At 40.2% G+C, this 22207-nt stretch overlaps 1 protein-coding gene across 2 annotated transcripts in view; it reads left to right on the top strand.

Moving 5' to 3' along the window:
- Nucleotides 1-14072, top strand: part of SUMF1 (sulfatase modifying factor 1) — an 86102-nt gene extending 72030 nt beyond the window's left edge. For both annotated transcript variants that reach the window (XM_043442696.1, XM_043442695.1), the window contains 2 exons: nucleotides 1790-1849; nucleotides 12968-14072. In XM_043442696.1, coding sequence (XP_043298631.1) covers nucleotides 1790-1849; nucleotides 12968-13078 — 171 coding nt within the window. In that variant the 3' untranslated portion in view covers nucleotides 13079-14072. The remainder of the gene's footprint in view (nucleotides 1-1789; nucleotides 1850-12967) is intronic.
- The last annotated feature ends 8135 nt before the right edge of the window (nucleotides 14073-22207 follow it).

Genomic DNA, 22207 nt, shown 5'->3' with positions numbered 1-22207 from the left:
TCATTTATAGCTTGCCCACTTGTAATCAATAAAAGTTTAACAGTGTAACATAAAGCAGTTAAGGGCATGGAAATAACGTTGGCCTTGCAATGGAATGAAGGCTAGCCAGTGGCTTGGTCTTTGACAATTTTTAAGTACCTGAAAATGCTTTGAAGGAGACATGAAGTTCTGCTCACAAGTTCTGCTCACAGTATGTTACTGTTTTCCAATCAGCGTGCTAACTATGCTTGGAGAAAACATGGTTCTTTTAGGTTCTGCCACTTAGATCTGGGCCTTTGACAAGGCAAAGGAAAACTCAGATTCCATGTTGGCTCACACAGTAAAGAATCCACCTGCAATGCAGGAGACCTGGTTTTGATCCCTGGGTTGGGAAGATCCCCTGGAGAAGGGAATGGTAAACCCACTCCTGTGTTCTCGCCTGGAGAATCCCATGGGCAGAGGAGCCTGGCGGGCTACAGTCCATGGGGATGAAAAGAGTTGAACACAACTGAGCAACTCACACTTTGAAAGAAAAAAGAAAACTGAGATGAGAAGCACTGTTCAGCCTTCTCTTATTTTCAGTAAACAAAGAGCAGGCAGCTGTATCATTGGTTGACTTTTTGTGTAACAAAGGAAAACCAAAAAACTCTTATCCCTCTCAGACTTCCCAGATGTGGTTCTGGTTTGTAGGAGTTTACTGCTAGCTCTCAGATACTCTTTGCATGGCTAACCTAATCATGAGGCTTTTGACCCTGGCAACTAAAACTTTACAGTGTTCATTTCTATTGCAGTTTTTCCAAAGCCCTCCTTAGAAGAAATAGTCTTACATCTTGGCTTGCTCTTTCTGGCTTCAGTTCTCATTATAGTGGTAGCCACCATTCAGTTTCCTATACTCTTGGTCTCTAAGCTCTGGAACCAGGCTGTCTCAGGGTGAATCCTCATTCTGACATTTGTTTAATCTCAGAAGTTGTTACGGAAATCACATGAGTTAATACTTGCAAAATACTGAGAGCCCTACTTGGTTCATAATAAGCACTATATAAGTGTTTTTGAGAAAGATAAACTACATTCTTTGTCTTGATTGTGATGGTGGTTATATGATTATACATTTGTCAAAACTCATTAGAAGTGTGCATTTAAACATTGTAAAAGTATAAGTTTATATAAATTATACCTCAGTAAACCTGACCTAAAATTTTTTTAGAGAGAAAAATTATATCTATTTATTCAGCTAGGAAAGGGTTTATAAGGTGTTGCACAGTAGTATTTTAAAAACATAATTCAAAGAGGCTTGCCAGTCTAGGTCTGCAGGCCAGTTATAATGCAGGATAAATTTGCCTGTCAGCATGAGAAGCTGATGTAAGAGATGTTGCCAGGCAGCCTCTTAGTCATCTAGGAAGGAAACACTCTAGGGTTTGGGTTGCTTAAGGTAGTCACAGAGTTCAGCAAAGAGTGGGAACTTGAGTTGGACCTCAGAGGATATAGGATTTGGAAGGCATTCGAGAAGGTGCACGGGTGCAGATGCAAGATCCAGGGACAGAAAAGCATGTGCCCCATTTAGGCAACTATGAGAGAGCTGGCTGGATTAAAATAAATGCTCTGACTGCAGATGGAGAGGGGAATGGCTACCCATTCCAGTATTCTTGCCTGGAGAATTCCCATGGACAGAGGACCCTGGTGGACTACAGTCCGTGGTGTTGCAAAAAGTCATACACGACTGAGTGATTAACACACACTCCCTCTCTCTTTCTGACCTTGGGGGGGCAGCTGTACTATCTGAACTAATGAGTTCTCTTCTTTTCATCCACAGAAAGGCCCCCCTTCTGGGAAAGACCGGGTGAAGAAAGGTGGATCCTACATGTGCCATAAAGTAAGTCAAGTCACTAACCTCTATTTTGGTGTTCTAACAGCAGGTTTATGGGTCCATTGTAATCATTAATCCCCAAATGTCCCATCCATGTCTATTAATACATCTCCATCAAAGCAAGAAAAAAAAAGAAGTTTGGGCACAGGCATGGCAATAAGTGATGCAAGAAGCAGAGGTTATAAATGGTCTGTTGTCAACCATATTCCATCTGTTGTATTGTGACCCTTTGAGAGATCTTTGTTGTCCCACAAATCTGGGTGGACTATATACCTTTTCCAGCATGGAAGTCTGGAACCACACCCTTAATTTATTTGAGGCTCCAGTAATTTTTTTGGCTTTTCTATTGCTATTAAGGTAAGAATTATAGGTGGAGGGTAGATTGTGGTATATTGAAATGGAAACATCCCAAGTGTTCTTGGTATATAGAATGTGCTTTGTAGAATAAACATTAATCTCAGAGAATGCTTTTTCTCTTTGGGCTGTGATGTCAGTGTCAGAGACAGTTGTTCTTGGCTAGTAGAAGTGACTCAGTGTTTCATGAGTAGCCTTTTTTAAGGAGTTCAGAAATTGAATAGCACGCCTCTCCCTTTTTTTCTTTAAATCATGTATTTTTAGTGTCTCCAGCACTTCAACTTCTGTCTTTCTATCCCTATGCAAAGATGGCATTTCGCAGATTGTTCCTCCAAGGAGCATCCTATGATAATTCAGTCAGTCTAGGCAGTTAGAGACTTAAAATACCCTGTAATGGCTCCAAATTAAGTTATTAATTTGATAATGGAGGCATTGTCAAACTTTGCCTTAAAATAATGGTTCTCAAACTTTATTGCACATTAGAATCATCTGGGATCTATAAAAAGTACTGACGCTTGTTTCCTCACTCACCTCATCCTGATTTGATTTTTCTGTATTATGACCTGGGCATCAGGATTTTAAAGCTCTTGAGGTGATCATAACATACGTCAAAGTTTGGGAACCACTGGCCTAAAAAGACTCTCTTAAATTATGTGTATGAGAGAGTTCATAGGTGTGTGTGTCTTCTTCATTTCTTAGAATTTTTAATATAATCATTTAGATGGAATTTCATAGAGTTGATTCAAACTATGCTTTACACCTACCTTTATAACAAGATGTAGACAAATTTATCTTTAAAATTCTAATTTTAATTTTAAATTAAAAGCATCACCCTAGGTCATTCGAGTAGTTTAAAATATTCACATACCCATCTGTCTGTAGTCCCAGATTTTTTTTCTCTGATTCAAGCTGTTACTGCAGGTGCATCTGAATCCTCTTGCTGGGGAAACCAGACTTCCGTGAAAAACAGGTGAATCTCTTTTTGCACAGCAGTAGTTCAAAACTCTAGTTGCCACCAGTTATGTCTATGACATATGGCACTTTTCTTAATTGATGATCCATTTACTCTATAAGAATTGAGGACCAAAAGATCTTTTCTTCACAGTTAAGTGGAGAAAATGAAACTTGTAAGAAACATTTCAAGTATGAACACCAAAATATCCCAGTGCCATACATATAAATGTGTCTACTTTACCATTTCATTTTGCTTGCTTATTTTAAATGTTTTAAATTTTTATGAGCTTCTTAGTTTATGCTTTTAAAATATCTTTTAACCTATTACATGCTTTTAATAAATACAGTTACATGGCAGAGTTGATTTTTGTATATTTGTATTGTGAAACCTTGTTAAACTCATCTGTATTGGTAACTTTTTTTGTAGATTCTATTGTATTTTCTACATAAGTGGTTATACCAACTGGGAGTGTAGACAGCTTTACTTCTTCCTTTTTAATTTGGATATTTTTTATTACTTTCTCTTGCTGTATTTCTCTCTGGCTAGAACCTCTAGTATATTGTTGAATAGGAGTGATAAGTACAGTCTTATCTAATTTTAGATCTTAGCGGAAAGACATTCAGCTTTTCAGAATTAGCTGTGATATAAGCTGTAGTGTTTTCAAAGCTGCCCTTTGCCAGCTTGAGAAACTTTCCTTCTAGTCTTAGATTTTTGAGAGTTTTTATCAGAAATGGATGAGGATTTTGCCAGATGTTTCTTTGAGACTATTGAGATGTTTATGTGGTTTTTTTGTTTTTAGTCTGTTAATATGGTGAATTTATTTGTTTGTTGTTGATTAATCTCTGGGAGTTTGTGTCTTTCAAGAAATTTATCCATTTCATCTGAGTTTATGAATTTATTCACATAATCTTTGCATTTTCACTTGCTGTTTAGACCATTTACATTTAACATGATTATTGTTATGGTTGGGTTTAAATTTGCCATCTTGAGATTTGTTTTTCTCTTTGTCTCATCTGTTCTTTTCCATTTGCTGCCTCTCTTGTTTTTTAAACTTTTTTGGATTAAGTTCTTTAATCACTTCATTGTCTCTTCTTTGGCTTATTAGCTTTAGCTCTTTGTTTTAAAATTTTTGTGGTTGATTTAGAGTTTATATTACACATCTGTAACTTTTCTTAGTCACCCTGAAGGATAAGTTTTAATTTAGTCAGGATCCAAGGGGTGGAGAGAGTGTTCCAGAAGAGAGAATAGCAGAGTGGGCAAAACTGAGTGGGAACCACAAGATTTCGCAGAGAGAAATGGCAGCTCTAGGATCTCAGTCAAATTAATTGTAAATGATGTAGGTATTTAACCTCAGTCTGGTTATTTTGGTGAGGTCAAGGAAATAGCACAGTGTTGATTGCGAATTACTTTCAGAGTGCTTATTCTTTCCACTAGATTAAGAGTGACAGCTTTAACTGCCACTAGGTATAGTAAGTGCATTAAACTGTGGAGTCTAGAATTAGATCTGGGCTGGAATTCTGTAACTTCTCTTTGCTAGTCTTTGCCTGTAACCTTAGACACATTACCTAACCTTTTTAAACATCAGTTTTCACATATGTAAAATGTGCATTATAATTGCAGCTACTGTAAGTAAGGTTCTTATGAGGAACAAATGTACCAAACAAATGTATACGCACACATACCTAGCTCATGGTAAAGACTTAGTAAGTTAGTTAGTTACTGCTAATACCATCATTCTTGTTTTTTTTTGTTTTTTTTTTTTGTTTTTTAAAACAACAGAAATTTATATTCTCACAGTTCTGGAGGCTAGAAGTCCAAGATTCAGGTGTTACCAGTCTGTTTTCTTGAGGTCTCACTCCTTGGTTCAAAGAGGGCAGCCTTCTGTCTGTGTTCTTGCAAGGTCTCTCCTCCATGCATGCAGGGCTCTTCATTTCTTAATCTCCTCTTCTTACAAGAATGCCACTCAGATTGAATGAAGGCCCATTTTAACAGCTTACTTTTAATGTAATTATCACCTTAAAGTCCCGCTTCCAAACACAGTCACATTCTGAGGTACCAGGGGTTAGGGCTTCATGCATAAGAACTTGGAGGACATAATTCTTTCCAAAACAGTGCCATCATTCTTAATCATCAACCCCTCCATCTTCTCTTCTGAATAAAGAACCAGCGAATGAACTGCTAACTGGATAGGCAGAATCCTAGAAATAATTCTTACGGCAAAGGTGAAAATCAGTAAAAGAAAGAAAATCAATAAAAAGAAAAAAGAATAGTTAATTCATTTTGAAAAAAAATCACCTTAATTAGAAGGTGACTTATTTTTGATCATTATCAGGGCCAGTCTGCATGACTAAAGTAAGCTCTGATGATTGTTTCTGACTTTTTGGAGTCCGTCCAAAGTATGGCTTCAGTAAGGATAAGAGAGCACAGAAGGAGCAACTGTGAGTCAACGTGGTGTTAACAGCAGATTCTAGAACGGGACTGAAGAAACTCTAATCCTAGATTCATGGTTATAAGCCATGTGATCTTAGGAACACCATTACCATGCCTATGCCTCATTTTTTCCTTTGTGTATATGACGCACAGATAATACCTACCTCAGGATTATTAGAATTAAGTCACTTAACCCATGTGAAGATTTTAGAACAGTTCACATAGTAAGTACTCAAGAAATATTAGTTGTTTTTGAAGTTGTTAGATTAATTCCCGTGACATCTTTAGCCCAACCCACAACATGGAGGAAATTCTTACTCCCTGCCCCCACAACCCCACCATTTTACACCAAGATTACTAGCAAAAGGAGTTGATCAAGTGTATTGACAAGGGCAGTGGATGGGAAATTGAGAGACCTGGGTTCTACTGTGTAATTTTTCTATAATCATTTTGTTCCTAATGAGCTACAGATACCTCAAAACTATTCTTTATACCTAAAACTCTTCCTCTCATGAAAGCCATATTGCCATCCCACTTGACTCCAGTGCCCCGAGGCTAGTAAGCCATTATCTTAAATGGATTGTTCTTGAATCCAGGCTCAGGTGCTTAGTGCAGCTATGGAGATCAGTTTCACACAGTAATTAGCTATTTTGATGAAATGGGGCTAAAACAAGTCCTCACCACTACCTCTGTTCTTAATTAATAAAATGACCTATATTTTAGCCACTCAAAGTCCTAACATCATTAATAGCCATTTTTGGTGCTAAAAGTAGAGTTGGGAAAAAAAGAAAGAGCAATGAGGACATATGAAATCAGGCCATTTTCCTCTTTAGTTATGTATTTCATTAGTTGCCCATTACTAGAATTTAAAATGAAATACTTATATTAAAAAGTGTTTGCTGAGTGAATGAGTACATTTAAAATGCGATGATAATGTGAATTGACTGTTTTCTCATGTGATCGTCCTGACGTTTTCAACAGTAACTTGTAGTGAGACTTGCTTTTTAGGGTTTAGTTCTTTATCATTTAGGTAAATGGAAGAGTTTAGGTATTGCTGTGATCCAGTGGAAGAGTAGCTCTTTTTATCACTTATTTGAAGCTTTTTTTGTTATGTAAGCAAAACATTTTCATTGCATAAAAATTAGAAAATAAATAATAAACAAAAATGAAAAAAATAATTTACCTTGCTTTCTAAAGAATATATTGATAGTATTCTACTCAACTTTTTGGTGCAGTTTTAATTTTTCTTCCCCAAATAGAATTATGCTGTATGTACCAGGGTCTTCAAGTATGGCTATAAGCAAAATCTCTTATACATCATGAGTGTCTTTTCTGACCACAGTGTTCCAGGCAGGCACAATTTGTTACAGTTGCTACAGCCTGTATTTTGTGGCATATGAACACCTAATTTTAAAATAGTTTGTTATATAATCTGAGAGATAAGTTGCATATAGAACTGTGCCATTCACCAAAGACCTAACCCTAACCCTTGTCACCAGAGATAGTCCCTCACCTTTCCCATTTATATAGCAAATAATTTTCCTATTTATGTAGCAAATGCATGCATGCTAAGTTTCTGCAGTCATGTGCAACTTTTTGCAACTCTATGGACTGTAGCCTACCACATTCCTTGGTCCAAGGGATTCTCCAGGCAAGAATACTGGAGTGGATTGCCATGCTCTTCTCCAGGGCATCTTCCCAACCCAGGGATTAACCCGTGTCTCCTGCACCTCCTGCATTATAGGCAGATTCTTTACCGCTGAGTCACTGGAGGAGCCCAAAAAGTAAAGTAGAAGTTGCTCAATCCGACTTCTTGTGACCCCATGGACTGTAGCCTGCCAGGTCCCTCTGTCTGTGGAATTTTCCAAGCAAGAATACTGGAGTGCGTTGCCATTCCCTTCTCCAGGGGATCTTCCCGACCCAGGAGTTGACCCAGGAGTTGAATCCGGGTCTCCTGCATTGTAGGCAGATTCTTTGCCATTTGAGCCACCAGGGAAGCCTAGCAAATGCATAACTGTATTCAGATGCTGGCAAGAGTAATATCATCTTTACAACACAAGATCTCTAAGTCCTGCAGGAAAGCTGATGAGTGCTTTTGTTTTAGTTAGGAAGTGGGTTAACCCAAAGAAGTCAGATAAGACAGGCCAAATGAGTTCTTTTAATTAAGAGTTCTTTTAATTAAGAGCATTATAAAGTTAACAGTTAAAATAATCTCCACATCTACCACTTAACTTTTTCATATAAAGATAAGATGAAGCATTTTGACATTATCCCATTAGTAGACCATTTTATCAATGGAGCAGATTGAGAAAAGATTTGCCTAAGGTTAAACAACAAAATGGCTGTCTGAGGAGGCCTTACAAATAGCTGTAAAAAGGAGAGAAGTGAAAAGCAAAGGAGAAAAGGAAAGATATTCCCATTTGAATACAGAGTTCCAAAGAATAGCAAGGAGAGATAAGAAAGCCTTCCTCAGCGATCAGTGCAAAGAAATAGAGGAAAACAACAGAATGGGAAAGACTAGAGATCTCTTCAAGAAAATTACAGATACCAAGAGAACATTACATGCAAAAATGGGTTTGATAAAGGACAGGAATGGTATGGACCTAACAGAAGCAGAAGATATTAAGAAGAGGTGACAAGAATACACAGAAGAACTGTACAAAAAAGATAATCACGATAGTGTGATCACTCACCTGGAGCCAGACATCCTGGAATGTGAAGTCAACTGGGCCTTAGAAAGCATCATTATGAACAAAACTAGTGGAGGTGATGGAATTCCAGTTGAGCTATTTCAAATCCTAAAAGATGATGCTGTGAAAGTGCTGCACTCAATATGCCAGCAAATTTGGAAAACTCAGCAGTGGCCACAGGACTGGAAAAGGTCCGTTTTCATTCCAACCTCAAAGAAAGGCAATCCCAAAGAATGCTCAAACTACTGCACAATTGCACTCATCTCACATGCTAGCAAAGTAATGCTCAAAATTCTCCAAGCCAGGCTTCAGCAATATGTGAACCGTGAACTTCCAGATGTTCAAGCTGGTTTTAGAAAAGACAGAGGAACCAGAGATCAAATTGTCAACATCCGCTGCATCATTGAAAAAGCAAGAGAGTTCCAAAACATCTATTTCTGCTTTATTGACTATGCCAAAGCTTTTGACTGTGTGGATCACCACAAACCATGGAAAATTCTGAAAGAGATGGGAATACCAGACCACCTGATCTGTCTCTTGAGAAATCTGTATGCAAGTCAAGAAGCAACAGTTAGAACTGGACATGGAACAACAGACTGATTCCAAATAGGAAAAGGAGTACATCAAGGCTGTATATTGTCACCCTGCTCATTTAACTTATATGCAGAGTACATCATGAGAAACACTGGGCTCAATGAAGCACAAGCTGGAACCAGGATTGCCGGGAGAAATATCAATAACCTCAGATATGCAGATGACACCACCCTTATGGCAGAAAGTGAAGAAGAACTAAAGAGCCTCTTGATGAAAGTGAAAGAGGAAAGTGAAAAAGTTGGCTTAAAGCTCAGCATTCAGAAAACTAAGATCATGGCATCTGGTCCCATCACTTCATGGGAAATAGATGGAGAAACAGTGGAGACAGTGTCAGACTTTATTTTTGGGGGCTCCAAAATCACTGCAGATGGTGACTGCAACCATGAAATAAAAAGATGCTTACTCCTTGGAAGAAAAGTTATGACCAACTTAGATAGCATATTAAAAAGCAGAGACATTACTTTGCCAACAAAGGTCTGTCTAGTCAAGGCTATGGATTTTCCAGTGGTCATGTATGGATGTGAGAGTTGGACTATAAAGAAAGTTGAGCACTGAAGAATTGATGCTTTTGAACTGTGGTGTTGGAGAATACTTTTGAGAGTCCCTTGGACTGCAAGGAGATCCAAGTAGTCCATCCTAAAGGAGATCAGTCCTGAGTGTTCATTGGAAGGACTGATGTTGAAGCTGAAACTCCAATACTTTGGCTGACTGATGTGAAATGTTGACTCATTGGAAAAGACCCTGATGCTGGGAGGGATTGAGGGTAGGAGGAGAAGGGGACAACAGAAGATGAGATGGTTGGATGGCATCACCAACTCGATGGGCATGAGTTTGAATAAACTCCAGGAGTTGGTGATGGACAGGGAGGCCTGGTGTGCTGCGATTCATGGGGTTGCAAAGAGTCGGACACGACTGAGCGACTGAACTGAACTGAACTGAGTGACTGAACTGAACTGAACTGTCTTGTTCTGCATTGTATCCATTGTGCCTGGAATAGCATGTTGCGTGTGGTAAACCGTCAAATATTTAATGAATAAATAAACTGTGCTCTGATGCCATCAGCCTTATGGCTTTGCTGTTCTCTTCACTTGAATTTTTCCATTTTCATGCCTCTGACATCATTGTTTTGTCCACTTAACATACCTTCTTTCCTCCTTTCTAAGTCCTGTAAATCAGTGCTACTTAATCTGTAGCCCATGGGCCGATAGCATGAGCAGCACCTACCAGCTGGTTAGAAATACAGAATCTTGGACCCCAGACCACTCTTACTGAATCGGAATCTCTGTGTTTGTGACTTGGAAACAGATATTTACGTGAGTTCTCCAGGTATTCTTCTATATCCCCAAGTCAGAAGTTGTTATTATTTAGTCACTAAGTCATGTCCAAGTCTTTTGCGACCTGTGGACTATAGCCTGCCAGGCTCTTCTGTCCATGGGATTTACAAGGCAAGAATACTGGAGTGAATTGCCGTTTCCTTCTCCAAGGGATCTTCCCGACTCAGGGATCAAACCCACCTCTCCTGCATTGGTAGGCAGGTCCTTTATTACTGGGCCACTTGGGAAGCCCTAGTCAGAAGACCTCAGCCATAATCAGCTAAATCCCACTCTGGCCAACTTCTGCCTTCCTAAAATCATTCCTAAAAATGTAGACATCCACAAGTGACCATTTCTTCCTGTGAATTAGTAATAGCCCCACATTCTTTTAACCCCAGCCTGTTTTGCCTTTTTGATGTGTAATCATTGTTTCCTCATCCAGCCTGTGCGCTCTAGCCAGACAGTGTATGCTGAAGGCAGTCAGGAAACACTTGACTGGTTTTTTTTTTTTTTTGGTCATGTGTGGTACAGTTTTGGAACATGACTGTCCCTATTTGACTGCCTGCTTCCCCCTGAACTGCATTCTTGCTTCAGTGTGGAATCCACCACTCACAGTGGTAGCATGGGACCCTGCCTTATCCACAGGATCTTGACTCTAGAAATCCCAAAGCACTTTGCCTCACAGCAGCCCAGAGTCAGCCCTGCATATACCAGAGCTTCTGCTGGGTCTTTCCGCGTGGTCACCTCTAGCCAGTTTGGAGCCCCCATTGCATCCCAGTCCCAGGTTGTAGCAGATGCCATCAATATTTTCATTATTTAAAGCATACTTTTTATTCATTGTCCCTCTGCCTGCCTGAATATTGGTAATAGTGTTATATTCCTCACTGATGGTGGGGAAAATGAGAAAATTGGTTGCTATTGTTTCACTATCTGTAAAAGAAAAGCATGTCTTTTTTTTTTTTTCTTCTATGGTAGAAGTGCTCCAGAGAAGTGCTCCAATTTCTTTGTCAGCTTTTAGAGATAATTTTTATGAAGATTAGAAGCATTCAACTTTTGTGAGAGAAAGGAGAATAATAAGAATTAAGGGGGGGGAAAAAACCACCTCTCTCATGCTGACCTATTTTCCCCTCCACAAATTATCTCTCCTTCATGAGTTCCAGAGTTTACACTAAATGATTCTTTGCTGTTTCTTTAACCAGCAGCAGGGACTTTAATTTCACAGGGTTCACTCAGAGTTGATGCTTTTCAGACTTTGGGTAACTAGTTTATTTTCATTCTCTGTTATTTTGGATTAAAGTGTAATCTTAGGACCTAAGAGTTCCTTGCATGGTTATTTTTGGAATATGGAAGCTTTTGAAGTGTTTAAATCAACTCATCTTGTGGTTATTCGCTGAATATCTAGTAGGTGGCCAGGAATATGTTAGACTCTCTTATTTGTGCAAGTATCTGTGTACACGCAGGAGAATTTATCAGGGGCGGGAAAGAAGCATGAGATGTGATACCTTTCCATCTTGTAGGGAAGCAAGCATACCACAGTTAGACCTGGGTTTAAATTCTATTCTTTGAATAAATGCGTCATCTAGGATAACTCATTTAGTTCCTCTGTGCTATTATAAGCAAATGTGAATGAAAATATGTGATGAAGGTGCCTTGCACTGTGCTTGGAGAACTTGATGTCTGTATGTGTTTGTGTGTGTGTGTGTGTGTGTGTGTGTGTATATATATCTCATAGTCTGTGCTTGTAAAACAATATAAAACAAATCCCCTGCACAAAAATATATAGCTTTATGAGTTACTGTGATTTAAACACCAAAAACAATGTATTAAGAAAAAAGTGTTTTTCACAGCATTTCCTACTCTTGATGTTCCTGGGTTTGCAATTTAATTTTTGCCAACTAACTGTATATTAAGTAGTATCTTGATGTTGTTCTTAATTAATATTGTCTCAATTGCCATTTAGCTTTATTACTTGGTTTCATGGCAAATACTATTCTACATGTAAAGATAACTTTTCAGATTATAAACGTAATACTTATTATCAGAAATTTGAAACTCCACTGCCTGAGGGTTTCCTTATAACTCAGTCAGTAAAGAACCTTGCCTGCAAGGCAGGAGACATGGGTTTGATTCCTGGGTTGAGAAGAACCGCTGAAGAAGGAAATGACAACCCACTCCAGTATTCTTGCCTAGAGAATCCCATGGACAAGGAAGCCTGGCAGGCTACAGTCCATGGAGTTTCCAAGTGTTGGACACGACTGAGTGACTCACACACACACCATTCAGATTCTGGTGCATTTTGAATCTTTCAATCTGTTTTTCTGTGGCATACATGATGATCTAGATTGAGATCACACTACATATACAATTTCATATCCTAACTTTTTCATTTAACATTGTATCCTGAGACATTCCTGTGTCATTAAATGTTCCATGAAAACATGCTTTTGAGTGGCTACTTACTAGTCCAACTTCTGGATGTGCCACAACTTAAGTGACCATTGCTTGTTTCATGGTTTTTGACTATTCTAAGTAATGTTGACAGCAACATCTTTGTATTATATCTGTGTCAAGTTTATAATGTAAAGGACATTGGTGAGCTCTAAATGTGGTACCTTTTTTTGAAACCTACATATTCCATGTGCATGGGGTGGGTGCCTATAGGGGAAACACTGTTTACAAGTTGGCATAACTCTCCATAGCTGGTACTTGGTTACCACATGATTCTGACAGTTGAGACCCTTCAACCGAGAGTCCAAGAGCACTCACCTGTCTGGTTCTTTCCGCAAAGTCCTACTGCTACAGGTATCGCTGTGCTGCTCGAAGCCAGAACACACCCGACAGCTCCGCCTCGAATCTGGGATTCCGTTGCGCAGCTGACCACTTGCCCACCACGGGCTAAGAGCCAAAAAGAGCCTTGCCGAATCCGAGAAGTCGTGTCTACTCTGCACGCGGCTTCCCTCAGAAGGCTGAACAACCTCGTGTGAAGACTTCCCACCCCAAGGTGGGTTACATACCTGCCCAGTGGCCAAAGGAACCGTATGGCGAGACCAAATCGCTGACCTACATCAGCATGTGCGCTTTATTGTGTGATGTGTTTCATGTTTTACTTTTGAGAGTGTTTTAAAGAGGAAGGAGGTGGAGGGCACCCTGAGCTCGGCTTCAGGAGGCCTGTGTTCCACCCAGGGTCTGCCCATGGGTTCGACCCCAGGGTCCCACTCTTGACCTTTCTGGGCCTCATTGAGTTCATCAGTCCAGTGAGGGGATGCACAGTGTGATGGCTGAGGCTCACTCCCGACTGACAGATCCTCTGGATATATCAGATTCTATTGTGATTTCATAGTGAGAATTTATGACAGATGATTTTTTAGCTATTTTTTCCCCATGTGTGAACCTCGGGTGATACTAATCATGTGAAATAGTTGTTCTCTTATGTATTATTTTCAGAAAAGAATGGGGTGGGGTGGTGGGGATGAGTCTTTATATTCATACCGCACTTTGCTTTTTCAAGGAAATCAGTGTCTTTACATTGTTATGATGAATCCCACTTGGGCCAGTGATGGCATGCTCAAGTTCAGCCATCGGAACACGCAGGAATGTCTGTGGGGTGACTCTACTGTGCTTTATCTTTTAACATTAAGTGCCTTTGGTTTGGGGGGCAGCTGTAAGCCCTATTCCCCCTCTCCCCAAAGCCTTCGGTGAATGTGAACTGTGTGCTACACAGAGAAGCCTGTTTAATTCTAGATGTAGGAAAAAAGGAGCAGGAACCTTGAATCAACTATATTCAAGGTACCCAGTATTTTGTAATAGGGAAGTAGGAAATCCTGTTGTCTGTGGAGTATCCCATGCTTTGGATCGTGCACTATGTCAAATAAACTGGTATCTGCTAAATCAGGCTTCTGTCTCATTGGTTCCTTTTCTCTTTCACTCTATTAATGTCTTCTTTTTAAAAAATGACTTTGTGCTATGTGAGATGTATGTGTTTTTTTATGTAAAAAGTTTTTTATATATGCATGTGTGTTGTTTGCTAGAAAACTTTTACATTGATAGCTGCTTGATAACTTTGATATGGGAGTAATTTGTGGGAGTGTTTATTCCAAAACACAGGGTGTTCTGCCAGGAACCTCATTATGACCTTGCTTCTTCATCCTCAGTAGATGAGACAAAGTCAAGGGCAGTGCCTCCATCCTGTAAAAACTGACAGGTGCTTCACATGCAGGCAAAGCACCTCGTTTCACAGCGATGGCTTCCAACCAGAGATCTCTGTCATCAGGATCCCAGCCTGATTCCCCGTTCTTTGAAGACTTCAAATTCATGCCTAGCCTATCGTTTGAAGGGAAAGACTCATCTTGAGGTTGGTTATTCAAAAACTAAGTCAAATAATATTCTGAAGGGTTCAGCCAACCGTTAACTGCAACTTTTGTGCCTAGTCTGTTAATGTTAAAACGTTTATCTTGAAAAATAGTCATGTTGCTGGGGTGTTTGTCCACATTTGTTAATCTGTCGCTTTGTGGATATAAAATGTTTCTTTACAGACTTTGATCCAGTGATGATTAATTCAGGCAAAACAAACAAAAAGCATTTGCTTCATTGAAAAAGCTAATAGAGGAAATAAGGTATTTTATTCTTGAAGTCACCACTAGTCAAGCACAGTTTTTGTTTTTACTTACTACCTCCCACCTGCTTGGATTTTTCACATGGTTATACTTTTACTGTGTATATTTTGGATTCTTCTCTTGGTAATTAATGTTATATGGCATAAATATTTTGAGGTGTGTTTTGGCTTAGTCTTTAGAATTGCATTTTTAGCAGCAGCAGAATGTTAGAAAGCATTAAAACAAAATCCTAACAAATCCTTCATTTAAGAGCCACACTTCCAAGTTACTAGGGCTTCCCTGATAGCTCAGTTGGTAAAGAATTCGCCTGCAATGCAGGAGACCCCAGTTCGATTCCTGGGTTGGGAAGATCCCCTTGAGAAGGGATAGGCTATCCACTCCCATATTCTGACTTTCACTCACTCACTCCAAGTTACCAGCTACAGAGTGCACCAGACTATAGACAGGCATGGCCACTACACTTTATAAAATTGCATGTTGATTTATGAACAGACCCAAGATCTTAGTATAATAACTGCAGCTTTAATGCTGTATATGCGTTCCTGAAACGCCTCACCTTCTGCAAAATCGCATGTGAAAAATAGGGAGTGAAAGGGAAAAAGAGAGGTGGGGTAGAGCACTCTAATCTTAAGGAACCTTGTAACCAGAGTCCTAACAGCAGTAGTAACTATCCTGGTAAAATCAGTAGCTCAGTTAAACCTGCACTCACATCTGTAGGCAGCATCACAACCCGTCAGTCCTTTGCTGCCTTAAGCCGTGGGACTCCTTCATCTTTCTTCTCCAAGATGTAAATTTTTAATCACATTTACTTTTTAAAATTATTATCATTTATTTATTTACTTATTTTTACTGCGCTGGGTCTTCATTGCTACGCTCGGTCTTTCTCTAGCTGCGGTGAGTTGCGCCTACTCTTTGTTGTGGTAGGCGGGGCGTCTCATTGCAGTGGCTTCTCTTGTGCCAGTGTCTCTAGGGCGTGCCAGTTCAGTAGCTGCGGCCCATGGGCTCAGTAGTTGTGATGAACTGGATCAGTTGCCCCTTGGCACATGGACTCCTGCATTGGAAGGTGGACTCTCAACCACTGGACCACCAGGGACGTCTGGCATTTGCTCTTTAACAGGTCACTTATGTCAGAAGTAAAGATCTGATTGTGGTTTAGGCTTCTCCATCAGTCTTTTTGAGATTGGTGGGGTTGGGGGAAGCAGTATTTTTGTAGTATCTTCATTTGAACACTCAGATATTCAGAGTTTAATTAACATAGGGCAAGTTTTAGCAATTTTGAAGCCACTAAATAAACCACTACTTGTGCTTCCATAGGATTAAAAAAAATTTTTTTTTGAGACCTTCATATACTGCTTTAGTTTTCTATTAAATTGCAAGAAAGTTTACCCTGATTGTTTCAAAACACATTTCAAATAACACACACCCCAATGTGACTTTTACAGTCTACCATCTTCCCATTTCTGTTCACTAATCACTTATGAGCTATTTCTGCTTCTAAGAAATGTTCATTGTTGCAGAGCAGACTGCTTGGCTAATGTGTCAATACCAGTATTGAAAATTCTGCTTTTGTTGTTGTTTTTGTTTGTTTTTTTTTCCTCAGGAGTTCCTATATTGGGTCTATGTTTCTAGTTCAGTTTTTTGCTCCTTTGAAGCATATGGGAATTTTAAGATTTGTTCTCAAATTTGCTTTGGTCGTGAATTCTGGACAACCTTAATTTGTTTTAGGAGCAAGTCTTGTCTTCTTTTTTAAAGCTTTATAAACATGGTTAGAAGGTGGTAGGTGACGGGGAGCTATGGTTGTGGTGATCAAGAGTGGCATTTCTTTCTTGATAAACATCAAATTACATAGAGGCCTCAAACTCTGTGTCGTTCAGCCTACAACTAAAAGTGACATTGTGTTTTCTTCATTTACCCCTCCCTCCCCACCTTTGTTTTGTTTTGTTTTGTTTTGACAAAGTATCCCTGTTGTTCTCATGACTCTTTAGGAAAAGAAGAAATCAAAGATTCAGAGATGCTATATGCTTTAGTAAGTGTTGATTTGGGCTGGGATGGTGTGAGGTAGTAGCTCCAAACTAATGTGTTGGTTAATTCTGTTTTCCACTGGATTCTAGGCCCATTGCTGATCAGCTTTTCAAAACAGATCATGTTATCAAGCTACAGATAGAATTGTTGTTGTTATGTGGTAAAATCTGTAGTTCAACTTAAGGAAAGGAGTATTTTGGGGGGAGAAAAAACCATGGAAATATGATGTTTTCTGTTCTGAGACTTCAGGAATTTCATACAAGAGACTAGTGTGGGATTTATTTTTTCTTTATAAAATTATATTTTGCTTGCATTTCTTCCTCCTCCTAACAAATACTTACCTTACTGTTGGCAATATTTCTCAACAGGGAGTTAACTTGCAGGCTGGCCATTAGGCAGTCATAGGAGGTGCAGAGCCTGGCTCTTGTGGGAACAGGGGACAGGTGAGAAACAGGCTGAGTAGTGCCCATTCTTAATGTGCTGTCCCTGCTCTGCCCTCCTGTGACTGCCATACAGAAATGTGAGCCCAAACTTGCTGGATCATCCAGTTTCTGAGGGTACCTGACTATGTGCATTTTCATGTGAAGTCTGAGTTTTTAACATTGGCAACTAATTCAGATTTTTTAAAAAAACAAATACTGTAGGACCTAATAAATTACTTCTGTGCCCAGATTCAGCCTATGGGGTGCCACTTGTCAACTGAAGTTACGAAAAGTTGATTCATTTCATGCAGCACAAAAATCTCATGTATTTCTTTCTGAAAAAAGACTGATCAAGCAAGTAAGTAACATACCAGTTAGAAATGTCCAAGTGTGAGAAAGGGCAGTAGTTTGCCCAAGGTCATTGTCTTATCTACCTTTTTGGCAACAGGAACCAGTTTTGAGGAAGACAGTTTTTCCACAGATGGAGGTGAGGGGGCAGAGATGGTTTTGGAAAGATTTAAATACATTACATTTATTATGCTGCCGCTGATCTGACAGGAGGTGGAGCTCAGGCAGTAATGCAAGCGACGGGGAACAGCTGTAAATAGAGATGAAGCTTTGCTCTCTCAGCCACTGATCACCTCCTGCTGTGTGGCCCAGTTCCTAACAGATCTGTGGCCCTGAGGTTGGGAACCCCGGCCTTAGGAAACCCCTCTCCTCCATCCCCATCCCACCCCACCTAAAATCATCTAACAGCCACAGACAGTCTCAGCAGTGCTATCAATTCATTTTCATTAACTCTGGTACTTATTAATAAGTGTGCAGACTAGTATCAGAGAATAGAAGAAATGTCAGTTTCTTATCTGTTGGTTTCACTTATTAAAATTTAATTGTCTGTAATACAAACTACCCCAGAGTAGGCCTTGTTTTTATAGGTTTTGCCAGAATCAGTCATACTATTAGTGAAAAGCTGGCCTTGGTTGTTTCATGTGCTTAAAACACCATGGAAATTATTAACTCCAGGAGCCTCAGATGGAGCACTGGCCACAGGCCAGAACTCTTTCCTTCCTCTGACTCTTGTGTTTAGACCATTAAAGCAGGGGTTTAATTAATTTTTTGATTAAGCAGAATCATTACAGATAATATTCAGGTAGACTGTAAAATGAGAAAGGCTCTTTTCTGAAGCTTGCCCTATTTAGGATTGGAAAGTTGGAGGGATTAGCACCAAGGGGGTGGAATTTTTCAGCTTCAGATCAGATTCTAATCGGCCCCCAAATGGTAATTGACCCCGCAGTCACCATTATGAGAAAGCTGGTTGGACCTTTGGAATTAGTCACCATTGTCAGAAAAAAAGGTGATTCCATTTCAGGGTCATTGAAGGTCGGGTAGGGTTCTGTCCCACACCTGGGTCTGGGCCATGCTTGACAAACTCCTTGTTTTCTTTGCTGAGGAAATGGAAGGCTGATCAGAGTAACCCTTTTCCAGCATGTCAGTTTGGCACCTCTCCGGGGTAACATTAGTAGCTCTGAATCAACAGTTATGAGGAAAGTGAAACCAGCTGACCGTCAATCAGGGGACCAGAGATAAGCCTTCGTTGTCAGGTGGTGCTGATCAAAGTTTCACCTGCCTTTAGTCTGGTGCCTGTGAAGAGAGAGGGGTCTTTTGTGATTGCTTCTCTGAAGGCCACAGTTTTTCTCTGCTCCAGACAGAGAACTTGTCAAATGAAATTTAATTTCTTTACTTTTAAATGACGTGGAAGGATGCCCTTTTCCTGTCCTCCATTATTGTCTTTAAAAGGCAATTTAGGGACTTCCCTGGCAGTCCAGTGGTTGAGACTTCGCCTTCAAATACAGGGGCTGCAGGTTCGATCCCTGGCTGGAAAGCTGAGATCCCACATGCCTCGTGGCCAAAAAAAAAACCCCGAAACAATATTGTAACAAATTCAGTAAATACTTTAAAATGGTCCACATCAAAATAAGTCTTTAAAAAAATAAAAATAAAAGGCCCTTAGCATTGTGTGAAGAGAGCACCAATCAGATTATCTGGGATCACTTCCTTGCCCCTCCACCTACTCACCTTGTGACCTTCAGGCAGGTAACATCTTCTCAAGTAAAATGGGGATGGTAATAGCACTTAGACCTCTAGGGGTTGTGAGGAGAGATGAAATAATGCAAAAATAAAGTGTTTAGCAGAAATTACTTGGGTAAGTGTTTGCTGGGTACTTGTTTCTTTTTTTCAAACTTTAAACTTTTAATTTTGTATTGGAGTATAGCCCAATAACAGTGCTTTGGTAGTTTCAGGTGAACGGTGAAGGGACTTAGCCGTACGTATAGAGATATCCATTCTCCCTCAAACACCCCTCCCAGCCAGGCTGACACATAACACTGAGGCGAGTTCCCTGTGCTATACAGTAGGTCGTTGTTGGGTATCCATTTGGAATATATCCGTGTGTACATCCCATCCCAAACTCCCTAACTCTTGGTACTTGTTTCTAGTGAGTGTGATAGGATCAGAGGAGCAGGAAGGTGCTACCAGACAGTCCTGGTCAGTCATGGGTTTCAGCTTAGAACAGAGAGCAAAGTTCAGAGAGCAAAACAGAGGGCTAAGAAGGAGAAAACAAAGAGGCTGAATTTAAAAGCAGAACTTGACCTCTATCTCAAATATTAAAACACAGGGAAAAAAACTGACATGAATGACCCCCAGACTTCTGTTAATTCTAGGTTGGCCAAAAAAGTTTGTTCAGGTTTTTCCGTATGATATTATGGAAACACTGGAATGAATTTTTTGGCCAACCCAGTACTTGAATTTGAAAATATTCTGATAGTGTGTGGTCCATCTGTTCCCCAAAGTTCTCTTTAAAGGAAAAGATATTAGATCTGCTTATTGCTACATAGTTTGTATAATTCTGAAGCTTTTCCTCTTCAAGCTACCTCACAAAGAACCTCTGGCAGGTTTGATACCAATGAAAATGTCATTTGTTAGCATGGCAATAATTAGAAAACAGAAAAGGGAGGGCAGTCTGTTGGCTCATAATATTCTGGTCAGCCTGTTAATGTTTTCTGTGGTGTCTTTAATGTTAATTTACATGCCAGTTTTAGAGAATAGCTGTTTAGGTAATTCTACTAAGTCATTTAAGTTATTTCTTCTTGCTTAATTCTTCTCTGAAATTATTGGTCCAGGATGTAGATTCTAAATTTACAAATTACCACATTTAAAGCTCAAAACCATGCTCAAAGAACAGTTTAGGGTTTGGCAGTTTTTATAGGGATCAGTGTTACAGGTTTTGAGAACAGCAACTCTCAAAACACGGCCTCTGGACCCCTTTCAGGGAGTTGAATCAAATCGATCTTCATAATAATACTAAGATGTGATTTGCCTTTTTTATACTCATGGTCTCATGAGTGTACGGGGGCACTTTCCGGAGACTTCAGGATGTACAGCCTAATGGCTCATAGAATATGAGCTTGTGTAGTTTTATGTTTAAAAATGTTTCCAGTCTTAATTTCTAATATACTAAATGTTAGCTCTGACCCAAATAGCAAAAATTCTTTGTGGTCTTCAGTCATAGGCATGTGAGGAATCCTGGGGCTTCCCGGGTAGTGCTAGTGGTAAAGAACCCACCTGCCAATGCAGGAAACGTAAGAGATGCAAGTTCCATCCCTGGGTCAGGAAGATCCCCTGGAGGAGGGCGTGGCAACCCACTCCAGTATTCTTGCCTGCAGAATCCCCAGGGACAGAGGAGCCTGGTGAGCTATGTTCCATAGGGTCACAAAGAGTAGGATGTGACTCATGTGACTTTGCACACGAAGGGGTCCTGAGAGCAAAACATTTAAAGGCTGCTGATCCAGGAGAAAAGTGAGATCTGATGGGGACCGAGTCTGTCTTGGGAATAATGAGCAGCCCTTCTCCATCTCTTCAGAGGACAATCCAGTAGAACTGAGTTTAAATGGCTGCAGGAGAAAGTAAAACGATCTGTTCAGAAGCGCTTCCTTCCTCTTCATTTCGGGATACCTATTAAATGCAGAGGAGAATTTCCTGCCCTGGCTCTATGAAGACCCACCAGTGAGTGAGTTGAAGCCGTCACCGGGAAGGGTCAGAAAGAGGAAACTTTGCGGAGGAGCGCAGGCAGGCAGCCCCACCACCGGTTGTCACATATTCACAGAGATGCTGATGATGGAGTTGGCTCCTGAGAGACAGTTCTGTGTGGATGGCCTTGTACCATCCTGTAGTCAGAATCACTCTGATGTATCAGTAGGACTCCCCAGAAGGGCTTTGGAATATCAGGTACACACAGTGTAAGCCCCCCCACTGTTGCAGCCTCTGTTTAAGGTGATGTGGTCTTGGGACCCTGCTTGTCAACTGCCTGCCGCCTCCGATGGTGGTGGTTTCATAAGCAATTGAGGAAGGTCTCAGTGTTCCTTTCATGAAATAGCTGGCTTTCTCCTGGCGGAATTCGTCTTCGTTGTGCTGTAAATTGTGATGGTTCTACCTTCCTGCCTGGCTTGTTTTCCAGTCAATAGTTTTAGGCACTCCTTAGCCAGATACTGTGCCAGTTGTTTTATGTACCTGATCTAATTTGATCTGCAGGTGATCTTGGGAAGAAGCAGTTATTTTGGTTATTTTTGGTTAGCATGCCCACTGTGCACTTAGGAAGCTAGGACTCGGTGTTTGCAGGGCATCCAGGTGACACAGCTGAATGAAGCAGGACCAGGACTCACACCGCTTTTGTGACTTCACTTCTCTCTACAACATCACTAGATCCGCGGTTTTAAATTAAGTTTGGGGTGGGGAGGGGTGGGTTGAGGAGGGGAGATTACTGAGGCGAAAGGTAGCCTCAGGAGAAAAAAGGCAAAGATCGAGGAAGTGGAATGGCTTAGTAGTTACTAACTTCAGTAGTTAAGAATGACCCTGGAACCAGACTGTCTCGGTTTAAATTGTTCTCCTACTGGTTGCTTGATGTGTGACTTTAGG

The sequence above is a fragment of the Cervus canadensis genome, chromosome 22, assembly GCF_019320065.1.
Source record: "Cervus canadensis isolate Bull #8, Minnesota chromosome 22, ASM1932006v1, whole genome shotgun sequence".
NCBI lineage: Eukaryota > Metazoa > Chordata > Mammalia > Artiodactyla > Cervidae > Cervus > Cervus canadensis.
Note: the sequence above shows the minus strand (reverse complement) of the source record. Positions and strands in the feature narration are given on the sequence as shown.